General features: G+C 38.1%; 1 protein-coding gene across 8 annotated transcripts in view; it reads right to left on the bottom strand.

Annotated features, from left to right (window-relative positions):
* LOC115417494 (discs large homolog 1-like protein) overlaps positions 1–27,304 on the bottom strand; it is a 135,994-nt gene that overhangs the window by 10,901 nt on the left and 97,789 nt on the right. For all 8 annotated transcript variants that reach the window (XM_030131444.1, XM_030131445.1, XM_030131449.1 and 5 more), the window contains 3 exons: positions 18,225–18,339; positions 5,642–5,824; positions 1,547–1,610 (listed from right to left, as the gene is read on the bottom strand). In XM_030131444.1, coding sequence (XP_029987304.1) covers positions 1,547–1,610; positions 5,642–5,824; positions 18,225–18,339 — 362 coding nt within the window. The remainder of the gene's footprint in view (positions 1–1,546; positions 1,611–5,641; positions 5,825–18,224; positions 18,340–27,304) is intronic.

Genomic DNA, 27,304 nt, shown 5'->3' with positions numbered 1-27,304 from the left:
AATATGTCACCAGCACAAGACGCGGTGGCTGTTTTAGTGACAGCACGCCAAGGTTTGTACTTCTATTTTAGTTTGTGACACATTTGTGATTTCTTAGCTTGAACAAGCAACACACAGAGCTGACACTGGTCTGATCCAAGTGGCAGGTTTGTCCATAGGCACTAACACAATGTGAACACAAGTCACCAGCTGGACACCGTGGAACACATGATAGACACTGGGGTGAACAGTGACGTGTCTCTGCTGTTTGCTTTTGTTCAGATCACATGAATGCATTTGAAAAACAAGTGTAAACAGTGTAAACAAAGTGTCTCAGAGTCAAGGGATACGGTATCTGTGAGCGTGATCATTTTTAATTATCAGCTCATCACCCAGTGGTGTTGGTGACTGCGGAGTTGCTGATTCACACGGTGCGATGAAAACAGAGGACAAGTAAGAGAGAGAGAGAGAGAGAGTGCTGACAACAGTGATATCAACAGCCTGTTTTAGACCCAAGTGTCATCTCTCATCATCACGCTGTTAGAAGTGTGATTAAAGTCACAGCGTCGCCTCACACACTCAAACTTTATAGATCAGAAATATCAAAGTATCAAATGTGTGTGTGTTCATGCACTTTCAATTAGAGTTAGTTTTACTAGTTATTTCTCATTTTGTCAGACAGAACATAAACAACAATCGGCAACAGATAATAGTCACAGTCTAACAGTAATGATAATTTAGGTTACAGTTATGAAATAGCAATCAAGTTACCTAATAATTTAATTTTTAGAGCAGCAGTTTATATAACTGAACTTCTGTATGTCAGTATTCTCTAAAATATCGTGGACCACATCTTTGGAATCATCTACGACCTTAACTTCAATCAACATCTTCTTTATCATTATTTAAAAAGCATCAGAAAAGGACTCTAATTTACAAAAAAATGTAAGGCATTTGATTTGTATTTCTGTTGTTTTTACTTTAGATTATTATTTCAGTTATATTGTATTTTAATGCTTTTTTTTCTCCTGCGTATTGTTTACTTCCAGGGAGGTATTTACATAAGCCTTTTTTTGCGGGGGATCTATCCTCTCCTGTACAATGGTGTTACTTGCATGAAAGATTGTTTTTTAAACTTTTTCTCTTGCAGTCTATGATGTGCAAATAAATAAAAAAAATATATATATAGCATTTCACAGGAGTATGAGACAAACCACACATTAACTCTTCAATTAGAGTTTAATATCTGCCAACACTATGGAGAAGTCATGGGAACAGATAATCTGAATCCTTATTTTTAAAATGTTGGTTTCCTGCCTTCATTCTGAACAGACTGACACCATCAAGCACATTCAGTGTATATTGAGTGTGTTGTGTTATAATTATTGTGGGAACACAGCCTTCCTTCCTTGGCTTCCTTTCCTCTGTCTCATTTTTCTGGACAAAAAAACCGAGACGTGTCCATTTTCAGCAGCTATTTGTGCTTACGCGGCTGCTGCTCGCCTCCCTGCCTCGCCCTGACCGTTAGTAGTTAGCAGAGAGGCACATAAATCAGACTGCTACTTACCGATCTGTCCTGGGACCTCGTCACTCTAACTGTCTTTAGCCTCGACCTTTCCTTTTTCTCTGCCCTAAGAGAAGAAAGAAGAGGAAATAACATTAACAGAAATGCAGACAGGACAGATCTGAGGCCAGAAAGTGCTGGCAGTGGAAAACAACACATTTACCTCCAGTAATCCCAATCAGCTCTAATAAAGTCATAACAGAGTATAAACAGTGAGTATGGTTACAAGTACACTAATGTTCTACTATTATTCCAAACATGACAGAAGTCGGGTAAACTGTACATTTACTTTGGATGTTCTTAATTATATTTATGGAACTTACATGTACACAGCATATTTGGAATATTTGTCTCATTTTTGTTTTTATTCCAAGTTGCACATAAGTGTTTCTGGCAGAGACAAAGATTTTCTTGGTAGAAATGGAAGTTAATTTCTGGTCAGAAGGACAAATACATGAACTTGTTAAAATTAAGAATAAGATAAGAATATGTTTTTGGAAACATGCAAAAATCAAAAAGCTGATGTTTTGAATATGGTGTTTGAAGGAACGACTGAGGGAAGCTGAGAATGCACATTGGAACGTCTGCCACTAGTAAAAATCATTAGAAAAATCAGGTTTTTAAATGAGTATGTTGCATGTAAATGGGCATTACAGTAGAGGATTCAATAAAAGCCAAAACTGGAATATTTTTTTTGCATGTAAACAGTCAGATAGACAAGACAAACATACTGTTGAGTACCGCTCCCAATTAAAAAACAAAGGTGAGGTGTAAAATGTAAATTAAAACAGATTTATTATTTACTTTTACTACTTTACTACAAATTTCTAAAATATTTTACTCACAATAGAACATTAGACTATTTTAATAAAAAAATAATGTAATTTCAGAATGGATGCCAACTCCATTTTTTCAGCATTAAAAGTCTGCTTGGCTGTTCTAAGAAGACAGATTTGTGTAAATGTGTATTTCTCATCTTCTGCTGGCAGTTATATCAAAATAGTAAGATTTCAAATAAGCAGAATTTCCAGAGTCTCAGTTATGTTATGTTGTTTGTAATTTTACTCAAAATAATGTATCTCTTCGCTTCCAAATTTGTGTCTGTCCAAACAACTGTCACTAAAAACAGATCAGCAGCACTGATCCACAGCAGAAGGTACAATATCAACTCAAGCAAAAGTGTTGGACCGAAGGCTATTCTTCTGGTTTTAATCCCAGATGACAGCTCAGCTCTGACAGGCTTTACAATCTAACAATACATTCACACCAACATGTTTATGCTTCTGAACAGGCGATATGTTGTCTTCTTCTTTCCTTTCAGCTCAGGGTTTCTGTGGGCTGACATCTCCACTCTGTTTTTCCTTCAAAATGTGATTAAAATGTAATTTCTAGGCAAAAATTAGTGTTTTTATTACTTTGTAAGCATGTGAAAGGAAATGCAATATGACAGGAGGACAACTAAATATCAATTATCATGTGACTGGCTACGGATTTCAGTAATTAAACACACATATTATCTTATTTTATCTTAGTTTAGATTAGATTAGATTTTATTGCTCCCACACCAGGGAAATTCACTGGTCAACGCAGGCACATTCAACCCCAAATTATTTCAAACCTTATAATTCATTATTTAACACCCTAGCTTCTATTGCTCAGCAGAGACATTCTCCAGCCACAGCTTCTAAAACCCAAGTTTCTAATCTTCTATATTCCAATATCCTGTTCTTTTAATGCCTCATATTTTTGGTCTCAAATCTCTGATATCTGTATTCAAATGTTCTGCGGCATATCAAAACCTCGACAAGAATGTCCAGTTCTATTACTTGTGTCTCCCTCCTGCCTCTTTTATACCACCTAAGACTATTAATACCCCTTCATCTAAACCCCTGTGTGATAGTCTCTACATTTATCCCACCCATGTTCCATTGGCTCACTCCTACTCATCCCTGTTGTCTCTAATCCCTCCTTCCCTCTTTCACTCACACTCTGTCATTTTAATGCTCCCTCACGTCATATCCCATCCATGCTTCAACACTCTTTTCCTTCATTTTCACCATCTCATCACCTCCCTCAGAGTCATGAGTGGTAACAGCAGCTCTAAATCGGTTCCTCCATGCCACAGAAAGTTCAACATCTGTCTGTCACCTCTTCAACTGAGGAAACAGGGAGGGATTGTTGAATTTTTTTCACCACACCTATATTCAGCAGACTCTACAGTGGATCCTTTTACATGCACAAAATAGTCTAGTTTTTGCCTTTGTTATGAAGAAGGCAAAATTCTCAATAAGCTGCTTCACACAACTAAGGAAAATGAATACTCCTACAATATTCCTCTTTACATAGTGCTGTATATATCCCATTAAAATAATGCTTTTCAAAGTTTTCCATTGGTTGCAGATGTATGTGACCCTCTTCAATATTAGCTCATATCCATTAAGTTTTTTTTTCTATTCTGTTAAGTTTAACAGATTCTAATTTCTAGCCACAAATATGGACTTTTCTTTGAAGCATCCATCTCAATCAGACAAGAATATTTTCTTTACTTTGCTGAGCATTACAACCTGCAGTAAAATGTGTGACATTACATGACATTAATTTTTTGATTATAAATGCATATGTCCAAAGAATTCTCATAAAAACTGGAATAATGTTGACATATCCTACATGTCTACGGGAAAATTTAACATTCAGAAAAAGGAGTAATTCTGAATATTCAGTCAAAACAAAATCATATTCAGAGTACTGCCAAATTTGTAATAATAGTGAAATAATCCTATGTGTGCAGTATTATACTAACATGACACAGCAGTGACTCCTGTTCAACTCAGCATCAGCATGATTATTTATGCACATATTTGTTATATTTAAAATTCATTAATTACCTCCGCCAAAGAGGTTATGTTTTTGCCGGCATTGGTTTGTCTGTCTGTCCGTGTGCAAAGATCACTCAAAAAGTTATGGACGGATTTGGATGAAAATTTCAGGAAATGTTGGTACTGGCACAAGGAACAAATGATGGTGATCGGGTGGGGGTGGCACTGATCTGCCTTGGTGGAGGTCTGCGCTCTCCAAGTGCTTTTCTAGTTCATTTCTGTAATTAATTGATCATTTGTAGAGAGCAGATATCAGTGTTGGGGTAGTAGCATTACTACATTTAAAGTAATTTTCAGTCCCACAAAAACTACATTTTCCTGTCATTTGTGTCAAAAATAGAGTTTGAGAAATGTGGGGGTAAGTCACTGTTTTAAGAATCAAATAATATTTCCAAAGTAGGCCTCTTTTATTGATCAAGTAATGTGGTAACTCTGCACAAAGTACATTTTCCTGAGCGTCTCTGAAGCTGAAAGCACTGCAGAGCATTTTCCTGTACTCTAAAATAAATCTAATGATGAGTACATGGCACCAGCACCACACACAGACCTATATATGGAACCAATAGCGAGACATGACAAAGTACTTCAGTATGATGGCAGTATCACATACCATCCTTAGTTTTCTGATAATCAACAAACATAATGGCCTGTCTTATGAAAGAATTCCTTCTATGTAGTGAAAAAGACTCTCTCCTTGTCCTTTGCTTCATATATTTACTGGATTATTGCAGACCTTTTTGAAAGTCAGCTGGCACGATAAGTGAAGGTATTATTGCCTTCTGAGCTGATATCTGAGCTTTGGTGGTTTTATAATTCTGTAGACGTTTACAGGCCTGGGTTTTATTATTATTTCTGTTAGCGCTAAAAAATGTGCTTTCACCATCAAAGTTAAAATAATGTCATAAAATAATATTTGAGGTGAAATATTGATTAATTCATTATTAAACTGCAATTTTGTATTAAAATATCAGTTATTCTAATCATAAACACTGTCATTGTACAAGCTCCAGTCTAAAGAAGAAAAAAGGATTTAATTGAGCTTAACCACAACAAACAAATTTTTTTAAATTGCTTATTTGGTGTAGAAAACAACATAATGTAATGGATCAAAATCAATGTAAAGAGTCTTTAATTAGCACACAGGTTAATATAAAATGGCATCCAGTTAACTCAACCAGCCTTTTCTATCCAAACCCCCTGTGTATGTAACTGAACATCTGACCTTCTGCGACTGGGGATGACGCCGACTTCAGGACAGTTAGGGGGCGGGGGGCTGAGGTGACGGGCAGGCCACCACTCCTCTTCGCCAGCGCTGCTCACATGGAGGATATCCCCAAAGTGGAAAGGCAACGCTTGATTAGGGGCGCTCAAATCTGACGCACTTCCATCATAGTCAAACAATGCTCTGCAAACAGACAAGAAAAAAAAGATGCGTACATTAGAAACAATCAAAAACAAAATTTCAGTGGGATGATCCGGACTAACAGATGAGGTCCAACAGACAGATTAGTGGTTTATTTAGCAGATTAGACTTGGACGCGCAATTCAGTGTTCATTCTTTGCATTGTCTCGAAACCACTAAAAACATTTTATGATGAGAAATTCAATATAAATGCAAATATTTCACCTCCATTCAGACCGTTGTGATTTAGTAGGGAAAAAAAATTATTCTGAAGGCAAAAATCCTTCAAGGTTCAAGGTTACTTCATTTATACCCATGGGTAGATTTGTTTTGCAGACATAGTGATTGCATTTGGCATCACAACAAAACATACATTGAACCTGTTAGGCAGGTACTTGATCGAGTGTCAAGACGAGACAAAAAGTGCTCAGTGTTCCACCATTAATCAATATAGCAGCGTGGATGAGTAAAAGAATAAAATAAATAAATAAGATCAAATAAATAAAAACAAAACACAATAAAAACCTCAAGAAGATAAAAACAGTCTCTGGGATAAAAACCGGGTAAAGAACATAAAAACTTGAAATAAATTGACAAAACAAGATGAGAAACAGAGAGAGAGAGAGAGAGAGACTTGTTGTAAATAAGAACCAAACCACCTGAAGACTGCCACACTATTAATTCATGAACCCCGTCTGTGTACACACATCACTGTGTGGCTGCATGTCAGTCCATTTGTGTGCATTTTGTCACTGTTTATGCCGTGTGTGTCTGAATAGTGACCTGTCTGTGACCACAGAGTTCCAATACCATCCAGAGGGAAAAGACCTGGAAAAGTAGGCCAGCATATGTGTGTGTGCATACATATATGTGTGTGTGTGTGTATGTGTGTGTGTGTGTGTGTGTGCGTGCGTGCAAAGGAACTAGAGCTGAAATAAGTGGCATCCCCTACAGTCCCCATCGCCTTCATCAATAAAACAGACTACAGATGGAAAAGTAGAGACTGACAGAGACTGAGAGAAAATGAGACAGAAAAGTAGACACAAGTGGGACATCAGACAGCCTGACATCAGCGCAAAAATACCACATGACGTTATAATGATGTGACTTTAAAGATGATAAAAACTATTCAAATATGACACACAGCCCACTGTATTAAACAGGCCCCTAAAATGAGTCAGTCTCCACTGCACAGAACTAAAACATGCTCCTTTAAATGGCTGCCGTTGTAATTTAATAGTACAGATGTGTAATCTTATAAGTAGATGCATGATGGTCCAGGTCCCTGCAGAGTTTTGGGGATATTTCTTATTAGCTGCAAGGGCATCTGACTTTTCTCAAACTGCTCCACAGACACAGTTGCCAGAATGAATGTTACTGCTGGGCTGTTCTGCAAATTACAGCTATGCATAATGTCAAAGTAATTTGTCACTGAAAGATGTGCTTCTTTTTTTTGCTTTTCTTCAAAAAGGAACTATGTAAATTCCCATTTACATGGTTCAGGTCAATGACAGATAAATAAAACATGAGACTGGATCTTGCATCCTGATGCCAGTAAGTTTATTCGTTAAGGAAAAATAAGTGCTTTGGTTAATTTTAGGATTAAATTGTGTTTCGGTTTAAATATTGTTAAATGGGTTGTGTGTAATTTTTAATCCCATCTTTGCATCTCTATTTAACACAGCCCTGGTCCCTTTACTTGCTATTTCTGAGAGATACAGTTGTTATTATGACTCAAAAGTCCTATGAACAGTTAAAACAACATAATAGTCACATACATATATCATCAAAGTTGTGACTGATATAATGATAAGATATAATGTACAAACTTGCCAGGCACGTACAATGGAAAGTAGACTGTTCACAGAACAAACAGGGTGTTAACAGTGGGTTATACATCAAATGGAGTTGATATAATTTCTCTTAATACACAGTGCATAAAGTTAAAAACATACGGTTAAAAAAGTCTATTTCATTTAAAGCTGACATCAAAAAAAGATCATTAGGGGGAGCAAAACTTAGTTCCATCTTTTTGTAGCATTACTGACTGATTAAAACAATGACATACATGTGAATTAAGAGAAAACAGTACAGCAGAGAAGAACACATGGGAGATACTTAAGGAAGAACAGGGAGATACTTAAGTAAAAACTGTACAAAGTAGAGCAGGATAGCACAGGAACATAATATTTTTAGTCACGCATCCTTGATGAAATTTCAGCTACCAGGTTACCCTGATGGATGGTGCATAATATTATCAAAGCTGCACCTTGTGAATGTAACTCTAAATCAATTACCTGCTCTCAGTATTACAGTCATTCTAATTCCTGTGAGGGAATCTCGGAAATCTAATTACTAGAGCCCATGAACGCACATTAATTAGTTCAGTGTGTAATCTTTTACGCTGGCTTCATCCCAGTGTGTGTGGGTTACACTTTAAACATTTAATACAGCTAGTGTTGTGTGTGCAGAGCCAGCAGCATGTTGTTCAAATAGTCAATGCGGTAATTACACAGTGTTACTGCATTATGCATTTCATTTCAGATGTAAAACACAGGAAGATTCACCGGAGAAAGGATATGTGATAACACAGTCAAATTCAATATAGTGCTATACAGAATACAAATGTGTTACTATGATTTTAAGTATTGTAGAAAATACGATAAAATAGAACTCAACACTCCATTTAATCAGGCAACTAAAGACACATTCAAGAAATCTGAAACTAGAATATTCAGTTTGGAGAAGCCCATGATGTCCCAGAACATTTTGATTCCTGAAAATGATCTGCAATTGATATTTGTACAGAAAATCTGCACTGCAGAGTACTGAAGGTATTATTTAACAGTCCTCAGCCAGACACAACCTTCATATAACCCTTGAACCCCAACCTAGAATCAATACATTAAGGGAGTGATATTTTGCTTTTTTAAAAAAAATGAAATTATGCATTTCAAAACGTTTCCCTGTGGTCTACATAAACTATAAATGCTATGCTTGGTCTGAATTCTTCATTAATTCAACTCCACAGGTCCATCTTCAACCCTATTTCTGAGTAATGACACCAGAAAGGTCGTTTTGAACGCTGGCCCTTTAAATACAAACCCCCTCCAGGTTGTTGACCATGCTGCTGTGTCCCGTTCAACCACTTGTGTTCATTAATACAACCAACAACTGAACATTTTAGGTAATCTGCTCGAAGTTTGGACATATTTTCAGTTTCTACTACAACCGCTGCTGCTGACAAACAATTATGACGTACTTGGAGAAATGTTCGTTGGAAGTCTTGACCTTATATGTGCAAATGTCATGACGTAACTAGTTATAGACATAACAAATTAAACAGGACTTAAAACAGGTTGTAGAAATTCACTCGATTTTTGCCAAAATGAATATAAAGATAGCTTTGCGGCACCTGGAGGGTTCACATTCAAACTTTTTTTTTTATTAGGGTCCCCAAATACACACATAAATGTAGCAAAGACTAATAAAAGTGGGTTTAGCAAAATATGACCCTTTTAATGTTTATTTGGATCACTGATTCTCACACTGTACAAGTACATTAAAGAAAACACAGCAGGTGCATATATCTCCTGTAATGCACAACTACAATGACTGGAAAAAATATGTATAGCAGTCAGTGGTGAGAGATCGTTCAATTTAAGATAGATACCAGTGATAGGAAAGAAGATATAAATACCTATCTAATCTAGTTTTGTGTGAAATAGCTCTGTTGATTGCATCTCACTTCTCACAAGACAACAAAAGGGCTGTCACCTTGGCACATTTAATCTAATTCTTGAAAAAAAAACAAAAAAAAAGCGATAAAAACCAGCTCTGGTAATATTTAGAGCTGAAGAAACACCTTCAGTAGCTATGGCACCTTGTAGTGAAACTAGGGAGTCATTTACATGATTTTAAGGTGTGCAGACTTCATAATTATGGATTTTTACAGTGTGATGCTTCATTATTACAGTCAAACAACTCATGTTTCAATGTTTTATTGCAGCAGCAGGATATTTTTAGAGGTTAGGCTGATCACTCTCCACAGATATTATTGCATACTGGTACTGGGGAATGATGAATAAATATGTTTGCCCCTAGAGCTTACAGGTGGATACTGAGAAGGTGGAGGGGGCTGAAAGCACTGACAGCAGTGATGTACTGCAGCGGTACTGGTGTGTTAGAGGAGGACCTGGGAAATTCTGCTAGCTTAAATAGAGCGCCAAATTGAAAGGTGTGTTTGGTAGATGGTGTGTGGAGAGAGACGATTTCAGTGAATTCAGCAATAAACTTCAAGTTAGCTGCCTGCCTCCACTTTTACAACCAACAGTGAGTTGAAAAATTATCCTTTAAACTTGAAAACATCACATGTGTAAATCTAAGGGGACGAAAAGTGATCTGACTCTCACCATTGACTGCTGTAAATATTTGTTCCCAAAGGCAGTACCCACTGGGAACAGCCAGAAGAAGTGTGACTTTACCTCTCTTTACGTCATACTGTGTGTTTAAAATAGGGCCATACACTACAAAAAAACATCTTAGCAAGTATTTTTCTCATTTCTAGTCAAAATATCTCATCACACTTAAAATAAGACATAATCACCTAAAGAGTAACTTTTTAGTGAGATATAAAAAATTATTTTTAGACAATAGATCTTGAAAATCTTATTTCAAGAAATCTTACCAAGATAATTTTCAATTGTCCCATTGGCAGATATTTTTTTTTCTTAATTCAAGATTTTTTTGCTTACTTCCAGGGTTTTTTTGCTTAATTCAAGCAAAAAAAATCTGCCAATGGAACAAGTGAAAATTATCTTGGTAAGATTTCTTGAAATAAGATTTTCAAGATCTATTGTCTAAAAATAAATTCTTATATCTCACTGAAAAGTTACTCTTTAGGTGATTATGCCTTATTTTAAGCGCAATGAGATATTTTGATTTTTGCAGTGTACATAATGGTGTGTAAAGAAATATGCAGAAGGTTGTAAGACACACTCTTGTGCATACACACATGCGCACACACACACACACACACACACACCTTTAACACAAAGGAGAGTTCAACTTGTACTGTGTCACCTTGCTTCTGTGACATTTCCTTGGGGGAAAGGTCTATATCTTATACATTACACACATATATATGGTAAAAACACACTCCCACCACTACTACCACACACACACACACACACACACACACACACTGTATGTATATGCATGAGCACACACAGCTGCCCAGGGAACCAGACTCTCCCAATCTGTCACACACCAACAGCCTCAGTTTCACCTATCAGCTGCTTTTCTGAGGCTACCTTCTAAAATTCACATGGTGATTGGACAGTTATGGGCACTCACCGGAGACAGGAACTTTGCATATGACGGTGATTTATCATGTGAGTTACTGAGGAGCTCATACATTAAGCCACATAACCTTGAAATGAAACTGCCCTGATTTTTAGTGTGAAAATTACCTGACACATCGAAATTATACAGTCACGTAAAAAAAAAAAAAAAAAAAAAAACGTTCAGTGGATTTCAGAGGTGTGCATTTTGAATCAAATGAATAGTGACAAGCCATTTCTCTTCAGTTTTTCTATGCATTAAAATTAAAACTGTGGCTGCATATTTAATTTGCCAAGCAACTAAAAAAACTCAAAAATTCATGCAGCAGCAATGTCATGTTTCCTCACATTTCCAATTAAATCTATAAATGTTCAACTGATGAATAGGAAGTGAGTAAAAACAATATTGTATCTCATGCGTTGGTGCAATGAAATGGACTGCATGACGGTCTGTTGGTCAGTCAGCTGGATAAAGCAGATGACCAGTTAGTGTTAAGTGACCCTGCATAGACTCTGACCCCGGCCCTGCTCTGACTTTGGGTCAGTGTCTGCATAAAAAAGATGCTTCCGGGCTGATGCTCATTGGCCAGGTCACATGTTCTTTTCATGTACAGTACTTGCCAGTTGGGGGTTTGTGAAGTAACTTTCATGAAAAATGAAAAGAAACATTAAAAGCAAACACAGAGAGCATGAAGAGATATATAACCTACATTTATATTTTTAACCACTTTCAGAGTCATTCACATCTAGTTACAGACAAGTCAAGTTTTCACTTTGGAATGACTAAAATGACTAAGAAAAAATACAAAATAATTGTCATGTCTGCTCCCAGACTGTGTCTGTCTTTTCTGTTTTGTGTGTCATTTCCTGTTTTATTTTGTTAAGTTTCCCTCTTGTGTCATGTCTGGTGTCTTTACTTCCCCTCCTTGATTGTTTCACCTGCTCCTGATTACCTGACTCCTCCCTGATTATCTCCACCTGTGTACAATTGTCTTCCCTCCCTCTTGTGTATTTAAACCCTGTGTTTTCCCCTGCTCCTTTGCCAGTTTGTGTTCTACCTTTGTGTGCTCACTTACCAGCGTTTTCGGATACCTGTCAGTCTGTCTGCCCGTTTTGACCCGTTTTGCCTTCCAACCACCGATTCTGCCTGTTCCTTGTCTGCCTGCTCGTCTGGTTCTGACCTGGTTCGTACATCGACTTCTGATTCTGCCTATTCCCTGACTACCTCAGCCTCCAACGTGTTACCTTGTGTTTCGACCCTCGCCTGGACCTTGACCGTGAGTAGCCTTTCCCTCATGTCCCGTTGCCTCTTGAATTGCCCTCCTGTGTATGACCTGGCTTGTTTTTTGACTATCCTCTGTTTTGCCCTAGTCAGGGTGTTGACGGGAATCCTCCGGCTCGGCCGTGCTGACCATCCATATTCCCCGCTCACAGCCCGGACGAAGAGTCCAGTATCACACGCCTTTATAGACGTGTTAACTATTTTGTGCTGTGTTTTTACTACTGTGATTGTGTTTAATAAACACTCTCAATTGGTCATCTGTGTTCTGGTCTTGCATTTGGGTTCAGCCTTTGTACTAGTCCCATGACAATAATCTGCATTTAGATGGAATCCGTAGATAGAAATGCATATCTTTGAATTAGTAAAGCTTTTGGACTTGTGGAATTTAGCCAATACTTACAAATTTAAACAACATATCACATAAACGTCTGGTGTGTAATATTTAGGGATGAATTAAAAGGCTATAGTTTCAGCGATGGAATGAAATGTTCCTCATTATGCTTTTCATTAGAGTATAACTGCACAGAAATAAGAATATCTATGTTTCAGTTACCTTGGAATGGCCTGTTTATACTGTATGTACAGAGGGAGTAGGTTGCTTTATTTTGCATTTTTTTATTTGTGCCTTTTCTTGAACTGAAGGACAATTGAATTTCCCATAAGGATCAATACATTTAGTCTACAGAGCTCCTCCTCTCTGTTTTGTGGAGGGTGGCATCCAGCATTACATATATGGCATAAAGTATTACCATCAAACTAAACATGTCTCTAATGAGGGGGTTTTGCGTTTTGACGTGGCAAGTGTAGTGGAGGGTGAAGGGAGTATTTAGTCAGTTACAATTAGGGATGTAACGATATGAAAATTTCATATCACGGTTATTGTGACCAAAATTATCATGGTTATCATTATCGTGGTATTATTGAAATTGTGCTCAAAATGTTCAAAAAGTACTTATACACACACTGAAATAATTTAACCAAGTTGTATTTTGGGAAAAACAAAACAAAACAAAAAAAAACAACAAATAAAATAATAGGCACAATGTACTTTCTGTTGGCAGAAACATTCAAATATTAACCCTTAAGGGTCTGAGCCTATTTTGTCTGTTTTTCAGTCCTTTTGATTTTGCCTTTATATACTATATAAACAAATGTTTACTATACCCATGTTTGGTATCTTTTTTTTCAGCACAACTTCATCTATCTCATCTGCCTATTAATTTTTCACTTTCACCTACCATATCAATATAAAAGGACAAAAAAAATATAAAATTTGATTTGAAAAATGTATGGAATTCATTGCATAAATAACACAAAGATGCTTAATGAACCTTTTCAAAGACTTTAAAAGTGAATACTGGGTCCAAATATTAGGTATGTAAAATTAAAATTGTAATAAATTAAAACTATACTCAAATATTTAACATAAAAGCAGATCTTTACATAGGTGTTTTCTCTGGAAAAATGCGGTAATCAAACACTGTTATCATGATAATTAGAATTTAAATGGTAATACTAACCGTCTGCAATTTTACTGCGGTTTATCATTATACCGGTAATTGTTACATCCCTAGTTACAATCTACAGGGGTTGGACAAAATAATGGAAACACCTATGATGCCACAATGTTAGGTGTTTCCATTATTTTGTCCAACCCCTGTACACTAGACACTACTATGGCTGCACTGATATTGCAGATAAAAGTGGCCAAAATCTGATCTTTTTACTCATATGCAAGTCAGATTTTTTTTTTATTTTTTTTTTTTATGATAGTGTGAAAAGCACAAATCACATAGAATCTGATCTTTTCCACTGTGATCTGACCCAGTATGATGAGCAGGTTTCACCTCTACCTTTTGCTCTAAGAATTCAGTTCATTGCAGACACCTGGGTCAAGAGTCTCCCCTGCTATAAATCCATGCCCTCACATCAACACAGGGACGCTCTCCTTTTCCTCTGCAGCATTATGGTCCCTTATCTCATCTAACACAGGCAACACCACTCTGCTCACTCGTCCAAATTCCCTCACTTCACCAGTCCATGATTGTTATTAGTTTGCTTTTGTTGCAATAATTAATTGGCCTTCAAGCTGCATCTGGTCCTTTTTGTCGTGACTTCAAGGTTCACTTTATTGTCATTACATGTAGTGTATACATGAAACGAAATCAGTACTCAGGTCCAGCAATGTACATGGTAAAATCCTATAAAATGAATCCTATATTAAAGATAATAATAAAATCTGATAACAGTAAAAACCTAAAAAATAATAATGAATAAATATACATAAATAAATACTACAGTGCAGGATTAAAAAAATTAGCAGCATGTTAAACCAGAATAAAAACAGCAGTGTATTTCAGCAGCAGCAGGATCAACAGTAGTGCATCAGTTTTTCATGGACTTCTGAGCTTTGACATGACTCCACTTCCATATGTGGTCCTGAATCAGATACAGACATGATCTTTATCAAAATGACCTCAGTTTGAAAGGTCAGATCTCTATTCATGTGACTTTTACATCACTTTAAATGGCGGTTCATCATAACTTTGTACTGGATGGAGTCAGTCACACTATAAAATAGTTGAAATACAACAGATAGACAAGTACATCAGTACTTAAATATTTTAGCAACAAGTAAAATTTAGAATGCAGAACTGTTACTTTTTTTTTTTTTTTTTTTTTCCCTTGTCTTGTCCAGCATCCTAACAGCAGAATGGTAGTCTGGCTGCCTTTTGGTGCTGAACAAATTTGCTTTGCCAAGGGTAACTTCATAAAGTCTATGAAGCTCCCCTTGATATTCTACTGTGTTTATTATGCGTTTTGTTGAACCACATTTCGATGCCGGACCTGACCTGGGGGGGGGTGAAGGGGAGAGAGCAAGAGAGAAGAAGGTGGCAAAGACCCTCACAAGGAAGTATCAACAATACAAACAGTAACAATCATGGTGATAATTATAATGGTAACAGTAACTACAACCAGAACTGAGTAAACTGGGCAGAAGAAAGAGAAAACAAAACAAAACAAAATAAAACTACAAAAAAATACAATAACATACATAAGACCTATTAAATGATGAATATGAGAAAAGAAAGCATGAACAAAATATCGTATACCACGTTCACACAAATAATACCAGAAACAAATCCACACAACATCAGTTGTTCACATTCATCTGCTGTGACAGAGTGAACCAGGCAACCAGACTGAGGTGAAGAACACACACATGCAACCGCAACCGCACTCCCTCCAAGGATCAGGGACCGACCAAGAGGGCCCCAAGGCCCGGCCATCCAGCAGACACCACAGAGAGGGGGGATCCAGCCCGCCCCCCCCCGAGAGGCAACAGTGTGCCCGCCCCGAAGATGGTCGAGGGAGGCCCCCCACCAGAGGCCCCACAGCAGCCGAGCACAGGCCCCAGGAGGCCGGGGATGCCAGCTGCCACCCCCCCGCCGGGGGCCGGCCACCCAGGGGCAGGCAAGGCGCCGGCCCCCGAGCCCCCGAGCCCCCGAGCCCCACGAGCCCAGGAGCCACCCTATGCAGAACTGTTACTTGTGTAGTATTTTTATTGTGTGTATTAGCGCTGTTATTGCTTTCACACAGGAATCTACTATTGGGCACATTATTATACAACAGATAACTCTATATTCACACGTGTATGTATATAGATGATTCTATAAAAGTGGGTTCATTTTGGTACCTGGCACTTCACCAGGTTTTTAGACCCAATAATAAAAGAGAAATTTAGACATATTTGACCCCAAGATGTACCTAATGATGACCTCAGATTAATGCAAAAAAAATTATACTGTTGTTCTGAGCCATCCCAAAATGAACTCATTTTTAATAAAATATTGGGGCCAAAAATAGGACCAAAATTGGAACATGAAAAACTACCAAGGTGTCAGTGCATTTTATCTGGACCACATGGCTTGAAATGGTTTTATATACTGCTATAAATAAAGACACTGTTAAATTTGATGATCCTAGTGGTTTTTCTAACCCAGACATAAGGGTTTTTCATGAATTGGCAGTCTCATTACAGGTTTTGTGTGTAACCCATTGTATCCACTTGCGTTAAATGCAGAACCTGCCCATTTAAACGCATATAAATCATGAATGATTTTGCAACAGCGGCCATTTTTGTGAAACACTCTTTGCTTTGCATAATTCGTTCTATTCCCAAAATGTACCTGTGAGAGAACAAAGAGATATTTTTAAAAATGGTAGCGCATAATTTTCGTGTCCTTTTGACCATGTTACATGCCGATTTTTGAATTAAATATAATGTAAAATAATATAAAAATGTTTTATCTGAAAAATAGCTTCTCTTTTATCTCAGTAAATATTTATTTTTAAAATAGACCCAAAGTGCTTCCAAACTCGCTTCATAATATTAGTCTACATCTGGTTTGAATTTCTTGCCCCCATGTCCTGTTTTTAGGGACCAGTTTTATAGAAGTACCCATATAGCATATATTTTCCATTTTCTTGTTTGTACATATGCAAGTCTTGTATTTTTTCTGCCTTACTAGTGTATTCTGTTTATATTATTTATTGCTTTCATCTTTTCACACTTACTTTCCTTTTTTGCTAATGTTTTTTCAGTAGTATTTTATATGGAACTGACCTATTGTGACCAAGTAATTTCCCACGTGGATCAATAAAGTTTGTCTCAGTCTAAGTCTAAGTTATAAAAAATAATGTGAGCAGCCAAACAAAACGAATCAGATCTGAGAAGTTAATCAGAACTGAGCACTAAACATGGTTGTCTGAACCTTCAAAGTGATTACTTTTTGCGTCTTCCACAGTGAAATTTAAAAGGCATTGCAATTTTCTGATGAACCTCTTGAGTAAAACACAGAACAAAATTGCATCTGCACTACAGTCAGCGATGCGCACTTTTATCTACATCTGACGTGATAGGATTGAGATGAGACACACCCAGCACAAGAGCTGTGAGAACGAGTTTTAAAACAGATTCTGAGTGACTCCTGAGTTCAGCTCATTTTAATTGCAGTATTCACACTGTTCTATGAAATAATAATGTAACACCATGACAAAGTAATCCAAAATATTTTATATGTATTACTCATTTTTACATTAAAATTACATTTAAGGCAAAGACATTCTGTAACCTGTCAGGAAACACATGTCAACCAACTAATTAACCAACACTGTGATTGTTGTAGTGTATTATTTACACCATACAAGCTACAAAATTCGGCTTCCCTAATGCCCAGACGAGGATTAAAATTTAGATTCCTGTGTCCCTACAGCCTAAAGTGTGGATTAATTCTTCTCTGTGACCATTAGAGTTGCCTTCCTGTCTTTGTTTACGACTTTATTGATCTTCTAAGACCTCCCCCAGTGTGACTTATTTGGAGACAGCGGCCTAGTGTTTCATCAATATTATAAATACTGTGATTCAGAAGTGTAGCTTGGTAAGGACTGATAGAGCTCTGGGCTCTGCAGAGGACGCTAAACACAGAGGGGTGAATCAGAGAAGACCCAACAAGGACAGGCAAGGACGGGAATAACGGAGGAATGGGGGAGAAGAATAAGAAAAAGGAGCTGACAGGCATGGATGTGTTTGTGTGTGGCAGTATTTGCGACACAATCTAATTGCGGTTTTCGATGTGATAACCCTGCTTTCAGCGTCTCACATACACACAAATGTAGCCCGGACAGCTGAGATAAGACCTTATAATAGTTGTGTCACACTGAAGGACACTGGACAGTCGGTCACCTCTGTCTGCTACTGTGTGTGTTGTGCGTTTACCTGACGTAAAGTGTGCGTTTCTGCGTAGAGCGGAGCGATGTGGAGCTGGAACTGACGCTGCTGGTCATCATCTGTTCCCTCAGGTCATGGATCTTCGCCTCAAATCGACTGTACTCTACACAGGACACACACAGAGGACAAATATAGCAGAATTTAGGCGACATGTCTTAGATTTCTGCTGACGACCATAGAGGACTTGGTCTGATATGTTTTATTTGTCTCTCAACCTACTCAAACATTACACCTTTACATAACATTATACTTGGTGAATTATGCTTTATGTTCAGATATCATACAAGAAGAAACTTTTTTTTTTTTGCAGTTTAATGCTGTTACCACATTTTCTAAAAATGACTGAACTAAAAAACTGCAGCATGTTTACTTTCCAGATAAACTGCAGGAGGTCAAAGAGGAGGTGAAAAAGGATTCTCTCTATGATGAATTACCCACACACACACATGCAAGGACACTCACACACATACACACAGCTGTCAACACATCCTCTATAACTGTAATTTAATAGTCTGTTTGATCTGAATATTAACTCCTGTTACATCAGACCGACAACACACTTACACACCCATTCACACACAAATACAGTGTAAGACGGCTGATCCAGACATGTCAACAAAACACCCAAAATCAGTGTTATAAACATGGATTTGAATCTGTTAAAATAAATACATCCGCTGGTGGTCATGGAAATGAATTTAGCTGCAGCTGTCCATTATTTTCATTCACAATTCGTCTGGAAAATACTCTTTATTCATCATTTATTCATCTGATGTGAATCACTTAGGGAAAAAAAAAAAAACACTGAAAAATGTATTTTAACCCCAGTCTGGGAGTCTGAAAACTGTGTCTTTTATCCGGTCAGTCTTGCATAAACAAAGGACATTTGATAATAAAAGACGCACAATCCAGCAAAACACACACACACAAGTTTGGTATATGCACTTGAAAAACCAATCATACAAATAATTGCACCAGCTAATCAATTGAAAAAATATCGGTAGCAGCCCATAAATAAGAAAACCTCATCAATGATTTTTGTCGTATCATGACTCTATGTCTGTCACACAGGAAATACACAACTTACAAGTAACAGCTGTATAAAAAAGATGTATTTGTGCAAAGTCCTGACATAATAATACAATGTCATGGGACTGCAAATCTATCACAGCAGCTACACATGTTAAACAAATGCTGCCCAGTGTACATGTAATGAATTCATGTGGTGTTAGAAGGGGAAAAAAACAGGCCAGTCTGAAATGATCATAAGCATCAAATTATATGCTCAATGATTTCACACACTGATGCTCAAACAGCTCAGCAGTGGTGTGATATGGCATCATTAGTGGCGCTATTTCATGGAATTATTAAGCTCATATTTGTTCATTGGCTGCAACACTAACAGTGGACAGAAACAAGGCTGAAAAAAGTATAAACGAGGCCACATAAAAAAAAAAAAATGGTGTTTAAATTCAGTGTTTGTCTTTAAGAATAAATGGGTTCATCACCTACAGCTTGATCCTACAGTCTGTAGACTCTACTGGTAGGATTAACATCATTCTTCCAAAGCATATTTCCTCATTTGGTGATTTGAGGTGTGGTGGAGAGTGTTGTCAAGCGCATCAATCCAAATATTCCCATTTGTGTTCACTTGGGTTGAAATCCTTTGACTGTGAAGGTCGTAGTGTATGATTCACATCATTCTCACTCTCATCAAACCATTCAGTGAGTCCTTGTCTTATGGATGGGGCATTGTCATCCTGTTAGAGCCAACTCCCATCAGGTTTTCCTTTAATTAAAATTTTTCAGCTTTCGGGTAAATTGTACACAATCGTATTTGCAAGTGGGTTTTTCCACAAATACCGCAATGCATTTTAAAACACCATTTCAAGTTTAATTGCTAGAAACAACTATATTCCCATCTTACGTGAATGACAAGTGGTAAATTGCGAGACAAATCAATGCAAAGTGTAATGATTTGCTCACACTCTTAGCTTAGCGTCCCGTGCTTCAGTATCCTCACAGTACATGTAACAAAACTACTTCAGTTTCAACTTGACTGACCCATTTTTTCAAGTGGCCATAAAAATGTCACTGCACCTCTTTAATTATAAATGTACATTATTTATGGAAATGCACAAAGTACAAAAAACAAATGACATTAATGTTTCTACTAATGTGCATCATTGCATCCCAGCGTTTATCTGCAACCAAAAAAGTAAAATATGTACTTTCAACCACCGAATTACTGCCTCTATATGTCAATAAAATGAGGTTCTTTTGATCCAGAGATCTGTCTAAGGAGATTTCATGTGTTTTGTAATAAATCCTCGCTGCCTGTCGTCTAGCCTTAACACCACACAGCTTCCCAGAAACCTCTGAACTAACACACGGATGACAACGCCGCAGGCAACAAACCCTTCTGAAGGATGTTTCTGCATGTGTGTGAGTGAGTGTGTGTGTCCCTGAACCATTACTGTGGACTACAGAATCTAATTAACCCTGAGTAATTCAATCATACTTGGGGTGTATACACACACACACACACACACACACACACACACACACACACACACTGAACCTGCAATATCCACTGTTTTTTTCCCTCCTTTCCTTCTGGATTCTGTTTCATTTCCCTGTTTGCTTCGATCCTTTATCATTCAACTACTAAACTGTCAAAAACCACATGATGCCCAGGTCTCTGCCCTGATTCCTCCCAAAGCATTCATTAATCTGACACATTGATGCTCACAGACAAAAAATAATCTGTAAGAAAATGGCTCGAAGCAAGTCTAAAGTATGGACAAGGTCAATAAAACAAGATCTTTCTTATGGGTTTTCTGTTTTACGAGGCCAGATTTACCTCAGAGATGATGAAAGTTTAAAAGTAGACACACTATTCAACTTCCATCATTACATTTGGAATTCAAACTGCCTCCATAATAAGAGGATGCTGAAAGAAACAACAATTTAATGTGTTCCTTTAACCTTAAATTCAGTGGATTCCCCAGTGTCCCCACTCTGACATTTCTCATCTTAGACTACAACTCTAATCCATTATAAATTGATAGATTAACACTGGTATTTCAAACGACTCCACAGAGAAATAACACACATCACCAGACATAAACTTTAACATCATCAGCATCTCACTGTCTCTGTCAACACACATAGCCTCAACACAGCATTATGGGATTAAGAGAGAAAGACAGACACAGAGGGAAAACAGAGGAGGAGGAAGAGAGAAAACAGATTAATGACTAAGCTTAGATGTTGAGATTTAGTTAAAGGTCTATGAGTTATAAAAAAAAAAAAACAGAAATATAGAGATGTTGCTGTATCTCTGTTCCTCTTTGTGATCTACTGAACAAAGATTTCAGTCTGTTGCAGCTGAGATAAAAGTGCTATCGACTCCAGAATGGGAAGACCAAGGCAGTACTGTGAAGGATGCAGCTATCTTCATCTTTTTTGAGACCAGAGTAAAGTGTTAGTCGACAGAACTTCCAGCTGTGTCTCTTAAGTTCTTCATCATCCTTGTTTTTCCCCACACCAAAGCCAGATACAGCACCTCAGCAATTCACTTTCTTGCAACAAGAGTCTATTTGAAGCAATATTGTTGACTCTGAACCACTATAACGTTTCCGTCAATCATAATGTTTTTAAATGTGAGAGTCATTACACAAAGACAACACAGGAGCCAAGATGTTAATGCTGTATCACTGGACATTAGAGAAAAACACAGTGTTGGAAGCACAACAAATCCACAAGGTTAGGTCTGAAACATCATTTACCAAACATGAAAAGTCCCCCAAACCACTGTCTGGATCCTCAGTAAATCAGTTCAGGTTTCTCCACTCCCTCTCAGCGGTACTCACATGCTGCTGGCAGGCAGGCAGCCTCAACGTCCGCACGATACGATGCCGGCACGGTGGATTTCAGATGTGTGCTTTAGAGTCTCAGGAAGTGAAAACAGCAGACATAGAGCGCAGATGTGTGTGTTGAGGGGTAGCAACAGGGAAGGTCTAACTCAGTTTCACTTAGGATCCAGCGTGTGGTGTTCCCAGAGCGGAAAAAAAATGTAACATGTGTGGAAAAGTGTGTGTAGGTATGCAGCAGAGTGTGGCACAGAGAGAAACATGTGTGTATGTGTGTGTGTTCAGTCCAGTGCTGCTCAGCTGCTACAGAAACAACAGATGCGAACTCTCTCTCTCTACTACACTCCTCTCTTTCTCTGTCTCGTTCGCTGGTGCGTTCACTTGCTCCTCCCCCTCTTTGACAGCAGCTCGCTGTAGGATGCACACATACACACACACACGGACACACAAAACTGTTTCCTCAGGTCACTCATGCAGGAAACTGAGTTGATGCCAGGCTCTCCTGCCCTACTTTGGCCCAGGGAATCAACGCTATATGCCATACACACAAACACGTATGCACGCACACACAGCTTGACCAGGCATTTTTAATGTTGACTTTCAAGAGATTAATTAACAGCTCCATTAACAGTTTTCTTAAGGATCTTCCCAAAAAAACTGCAATCCGTTGACACTGAAAAACCAATGCAGACAAAACCATCTGCCTTCATGAGGATTTCAAGTCTTTCTGCAATGCATGATTAATGTTTTTCTCCATCTGTTTTTCTGTTTCTTCATTTTTGCACTTATCTTTACAAACTTCATAATTTTCACTTCTTACTCTGTGCACAAATACATTGATCATTGAAACTGTGTGTTAAAATCTGGGGGTTATGCTGACAAACTCTCTGAATGCTACCAAACACACACTGTTATCTCTGCATGTTGGAGGAAACTCCTGAGTGTGGCTCCATGTGTAGTAAACAGCAGATACACATGATCAGCATCGAACTGAGTCTGTCACCACACATCACCTTAATGCAGCATTATCAAATTAAGAGCAAGTGTGGGGTAGAGACATGGAGGGAGATAACAAGATGGAGATAATAGAGAGATAGAAAAGGGAGGAGAGAAGGAGGAGGAGGAGGAGGAGGAGAGGAAACTGAGAGGAAGAGATGGGGGAGGGGAGATGACAAAGACTAATGGCTGTGAGGCTCATATTCCCTCCATCCTCTCCTCTCCTCTCCTCTCCTCTCCTCTCCTCTCCTCTCCTCTCCTCTCCTCTCCTCTCCTCTCCTCTCCTCTCCTCTCCTCTCCTCTCCTCTCCTCTCCTCTCCTCTCCTCTCCCATGAGGAGCATTGTTTCACCATTCAGCAACTGGCAGAGACCTTTTTCTGCAACATGCAGCTTCAGTATAGCCCAGCAGTAAAAAAAAAAAAAAAAAAAAAAAATTCACCGGAGACAGGCAGTTACCATCTTTAGATTGTGTGCACTGCACCAATATATTCTATTTCAGATCACCCTTTCCAAAACATACGCTGCTACCCATGCTCTTTCTTCTTATTTACGACTTCTACTACCACTACTGAATTATGACTCCTTCACCCGGTAAGGCTTTTCTGTAAATGTACTAAAGTCAATAAAAGGCTAAGGCTCTAAAAATAGCTGCAGTGGACAAACCTCATAAATAATTGATCAAATACACGCAGGAATCTATATTGGTATTGATTAAGTGATCAGATTGCCAAGGGGATGAAAACCAAGAAAAAACTGAGACAAGGAAAGAACAATAAATAAGAGAGCGATAGAGGGGGGGTCTTTTTATGTGCTGATGGTATAAATGTCAAGACTGAAAAGAAAAAAAAAAAAGTTTCATCTTTGGCAACTAATAAAAGCCTTGGCATGACAGCGATGAGGCAACATGCTGCAAATCTCAAATCAGTCACCTTCCTGAAACAACACCACAAATCCCCGAAATCACTCTGTGGGAGGTGAGTCAGAACACTTCCACCGTCACCAGGAACAGTAGAGAGAAGAAACTGACAGGTGGAGAGGACGGACCTGAAATGGTGGAGGGGGAGGAAATTGGGTGAAAAAGGCAAATAAAATAAAATAAAAAAATCTGAGCAGTGAAATGAGAGTGGGGTAAAAAAAAAAAAAAGAAAAGCAGCATATGGTATGAACTCAGCAGATAACGCTCCACTAAAAACCCTCAACTTTGTGTGTGAAATCCCAAAGAATAAGTTGCTGTTAATCTTCTAACAACTGGTGCATGAAACACACAAACACACACATAAAGTGTAATAAGCAGACTAACAGAGGAGAAGATAATCCTTTCTGCATCACCTCAGTAGAGCTGCTGACAGACACCGCCTCTGTGTGTAAGTGTACAGTATGTGTGTGTGTGTGTGTGTGTGTGTGTGTGTGTGTGTGTGTGTGTGTGTGTGTGAGACAGTTTTGTGTAATCCTAGTGACTAATACTGCTGTCAACCTGCAAGCATTACCAGTCCCACATCAGGAAATTTATGGCACAAGTGCAGATCACATTTAAAGGTCAATACTGCTCAATTTTACTTTCTTAATGCATATTTCTATGTAGTCCTAATATTCAATGGGAAACTGAGAATTCAACTTCAGCTAAGAGCAATTATGTAAGATGCCCTGCGGGATACAGATGCATAATGATCTTAATAATTTCATTATTGACATACAGTTTCCTTCTGGTAATAATTCTGTTTTAACCTTTCTGTGCTTGTATATAGTCTATATTTTATACTGTGCCATCATATTATTATATAATACCTTTCAAATGATTTAATATCTCCTTTGTCCCTTTGTCTTTGTTTCTTTATCTACTCAGCAAAAACTCATATTTAGCAGTAGCTCCCTGAAAATCTGATGACAGTGGATTGCTGCTTAAATTTCCATGCCCCAGGGTAGTCTAATCTGATCAAAATGCATCCACTCATTCTTTACAAAGCAAATTCACTCGCTTGCTTTGCTTTTGAGCATTCTCTTTAATAAAAAGTAAATATTTTTTCATGGCTATGTAAAGTTATAGAGCAATACTTTCTCTTTTTCCGTCTACTTTGAAACTTTAATATTTTACTGTAACCAAGGTACTAGACAAAATCCAGACAGATTATTATAATCTCCTTTTTACAGGGAAATTTGGACAATGACATACTCAAGTTTGAGGACAGGATTGAAGCGCTGCTCTTGAGCTTAAAGCTTCAGTTGTTTTTTTTTTGTGTCACTGGGCAAAAATTCTATAAAAACCTTTCAGCATATTGTAGTTCAAGTGGTCTGAGAGGAAGCTAGACTTCTGCACCCCCTCTCCTCTCTCTGTTTCCAGGTTTTAGGAAATATAGTCCATAATGGGACACATTACAGGACTCTCTCTCGAGAGGGCAGGATATAAAAAAACAATTGGTGTCAAGACTGTCACCCACATTGGCACTGTGCAGACTGTGTGGCTTGCAAATGTGTCAGGGATGGGAAATGGCAGGTCTCCTACTCCTGAATTTCAACTAAACTTCCCTATTATGGCATGAAACACTGTCATATTGTCCATCTTTAAAAGTCTACAGGGTGGGGAAGCAAAATTTACAATATTTTGAGGCAGGGATTGAAAGACAGTGTATAACCAATTAGTTTATTGAAAGTCATGAGAATTTAAATCTTCAAATCATATTTTACTGCATTTCTAACGGTCTTGTTGTCTACCTCAAGTTCAATTGTCATTTTTCTCATGGATTTGGTTGGATCCTTTAGGATTTTGGATTTGAGAGCTTTAATAAAAGCTTTGGTACGTTTTTTGTTGCTTCCTCCACTTCCAGACTTTCTTGTAATAGTTTTGCTCATAGTCATTCTCTTCTTTACATTATAAACAGTCTTTATGGACACTCCAACTATTTTGAAATCTCCTTTGGTGTGACGAGTGCATTCAGCAAATCACACACTCTTTGACGTTTGCTTTCCTGATTACTCATATGGGCCAAAGTTTCTGAAAAGGTATGGATAATAGTGTTAGGTATGATTATGACATCAATATATGTTTGGTTTCAAAACAATTGACGTAGTGCCTGCTGAGAAAAAACAACTAAATGTTCATTGTAAATTTTGCTTCCCCACCCTGTATACTCAAGATGGAGATGTGAAAGTTACCATATCATGATTAAGAAAATGATTTTCAAGAGTTTTTTGCCATTTTTTTGGAAATCATTTTGACTCATTTCTGTCCATCTGATGTGATCATAATCTGTTTAATATGCAACAGAATGCACTTCAAATGAAGTTTATTCAGCACCAAAAATTACGGCAAAAATGTCTCCAGATGGAGCTTTGGGACAAAATCCAATCAAACAGCTTTCCTTGGCCTGATGCATAGGAATATGGGGACAAACACATTTTGAAGCTGCAGGTCTGATACACAAAATTGGATTAAAATAGCCTAACATAGGATAAGGGGTGTCTGCAGTACTAATGCAGCATGAGGACTTTTTTACAAACACCCCATCTGCTGCACTTTAAATAAACACAGATCCATATCTGCTGCATCAGCTTAAATCAACCGTGTCTCTGCCCCCACACTAGCACACACACACTGAGGTGTTTCGCTCTGCACCGTGCTGTGCCGTGTTTACAGTTGGTGCTGTATTTAATATAAATCTCGGGAGGAGACCTGCGTCCACACACAGGTTGAAAGACACACTTTTCTTCTCCTGGTGGAGGTCATTATGAGTTCCTCACTCATTGGCAGGAAGTGACTGTGTGAAACAGAGGGAGCGCTGCTGGTCACGGCATGCCATCACCACGGGAACAGGACAAACACGGACCTCAGATGGACACACAAACGCAAACATAGCGTTGACCAAAGCCCGGTGTGGACAGAAGGTTGCACGTGGAGTTCGTTCAAATGATACTAATCAGGTCTGAGGAAGAGTCACGACACAGACGCTCACACATTCATCAAATGTTACTTGAATACAGCAAGAAAAAGCTTGACTGTAAAAAACACCTTTAGGCAGGATCCCTTTGACACCCACCGAGTGTACCCCAAAAACACGGACAGCAATGCCAAGACTGCACATGCCGACCCAACCTGAACAACGCCAAAACAACAGACCTCAGAACTGTTTTGATGTTGGGTAAGCCAAGTATCTCTGGGATACCACAGAAACAGCTTTTGAGTTTAATAATTAAAAATAAATA

The sequence above is a fragment of the Sphaeramia orbicularis genome, chromosome 4 (genome assembly GCF_902148855.1).
Source record: "Sphaeramia orbicularis chromosome 4, fSphaOr1.1, whole genome shotgun sequence".
Taxonomy (NCBI): domain Eukaryota; kingdom Metazoa; phylum Chordata; class Actinopteri; order Kurtiformes; family Apogonidae; genus Sphaeramia; species Sphaeramia orbicularis.
The sequence above is the reverse complement of the archived record's forward strand: the minus strand, read 5'-3'. Positions and strand labels throughout refer to the sequence as shown.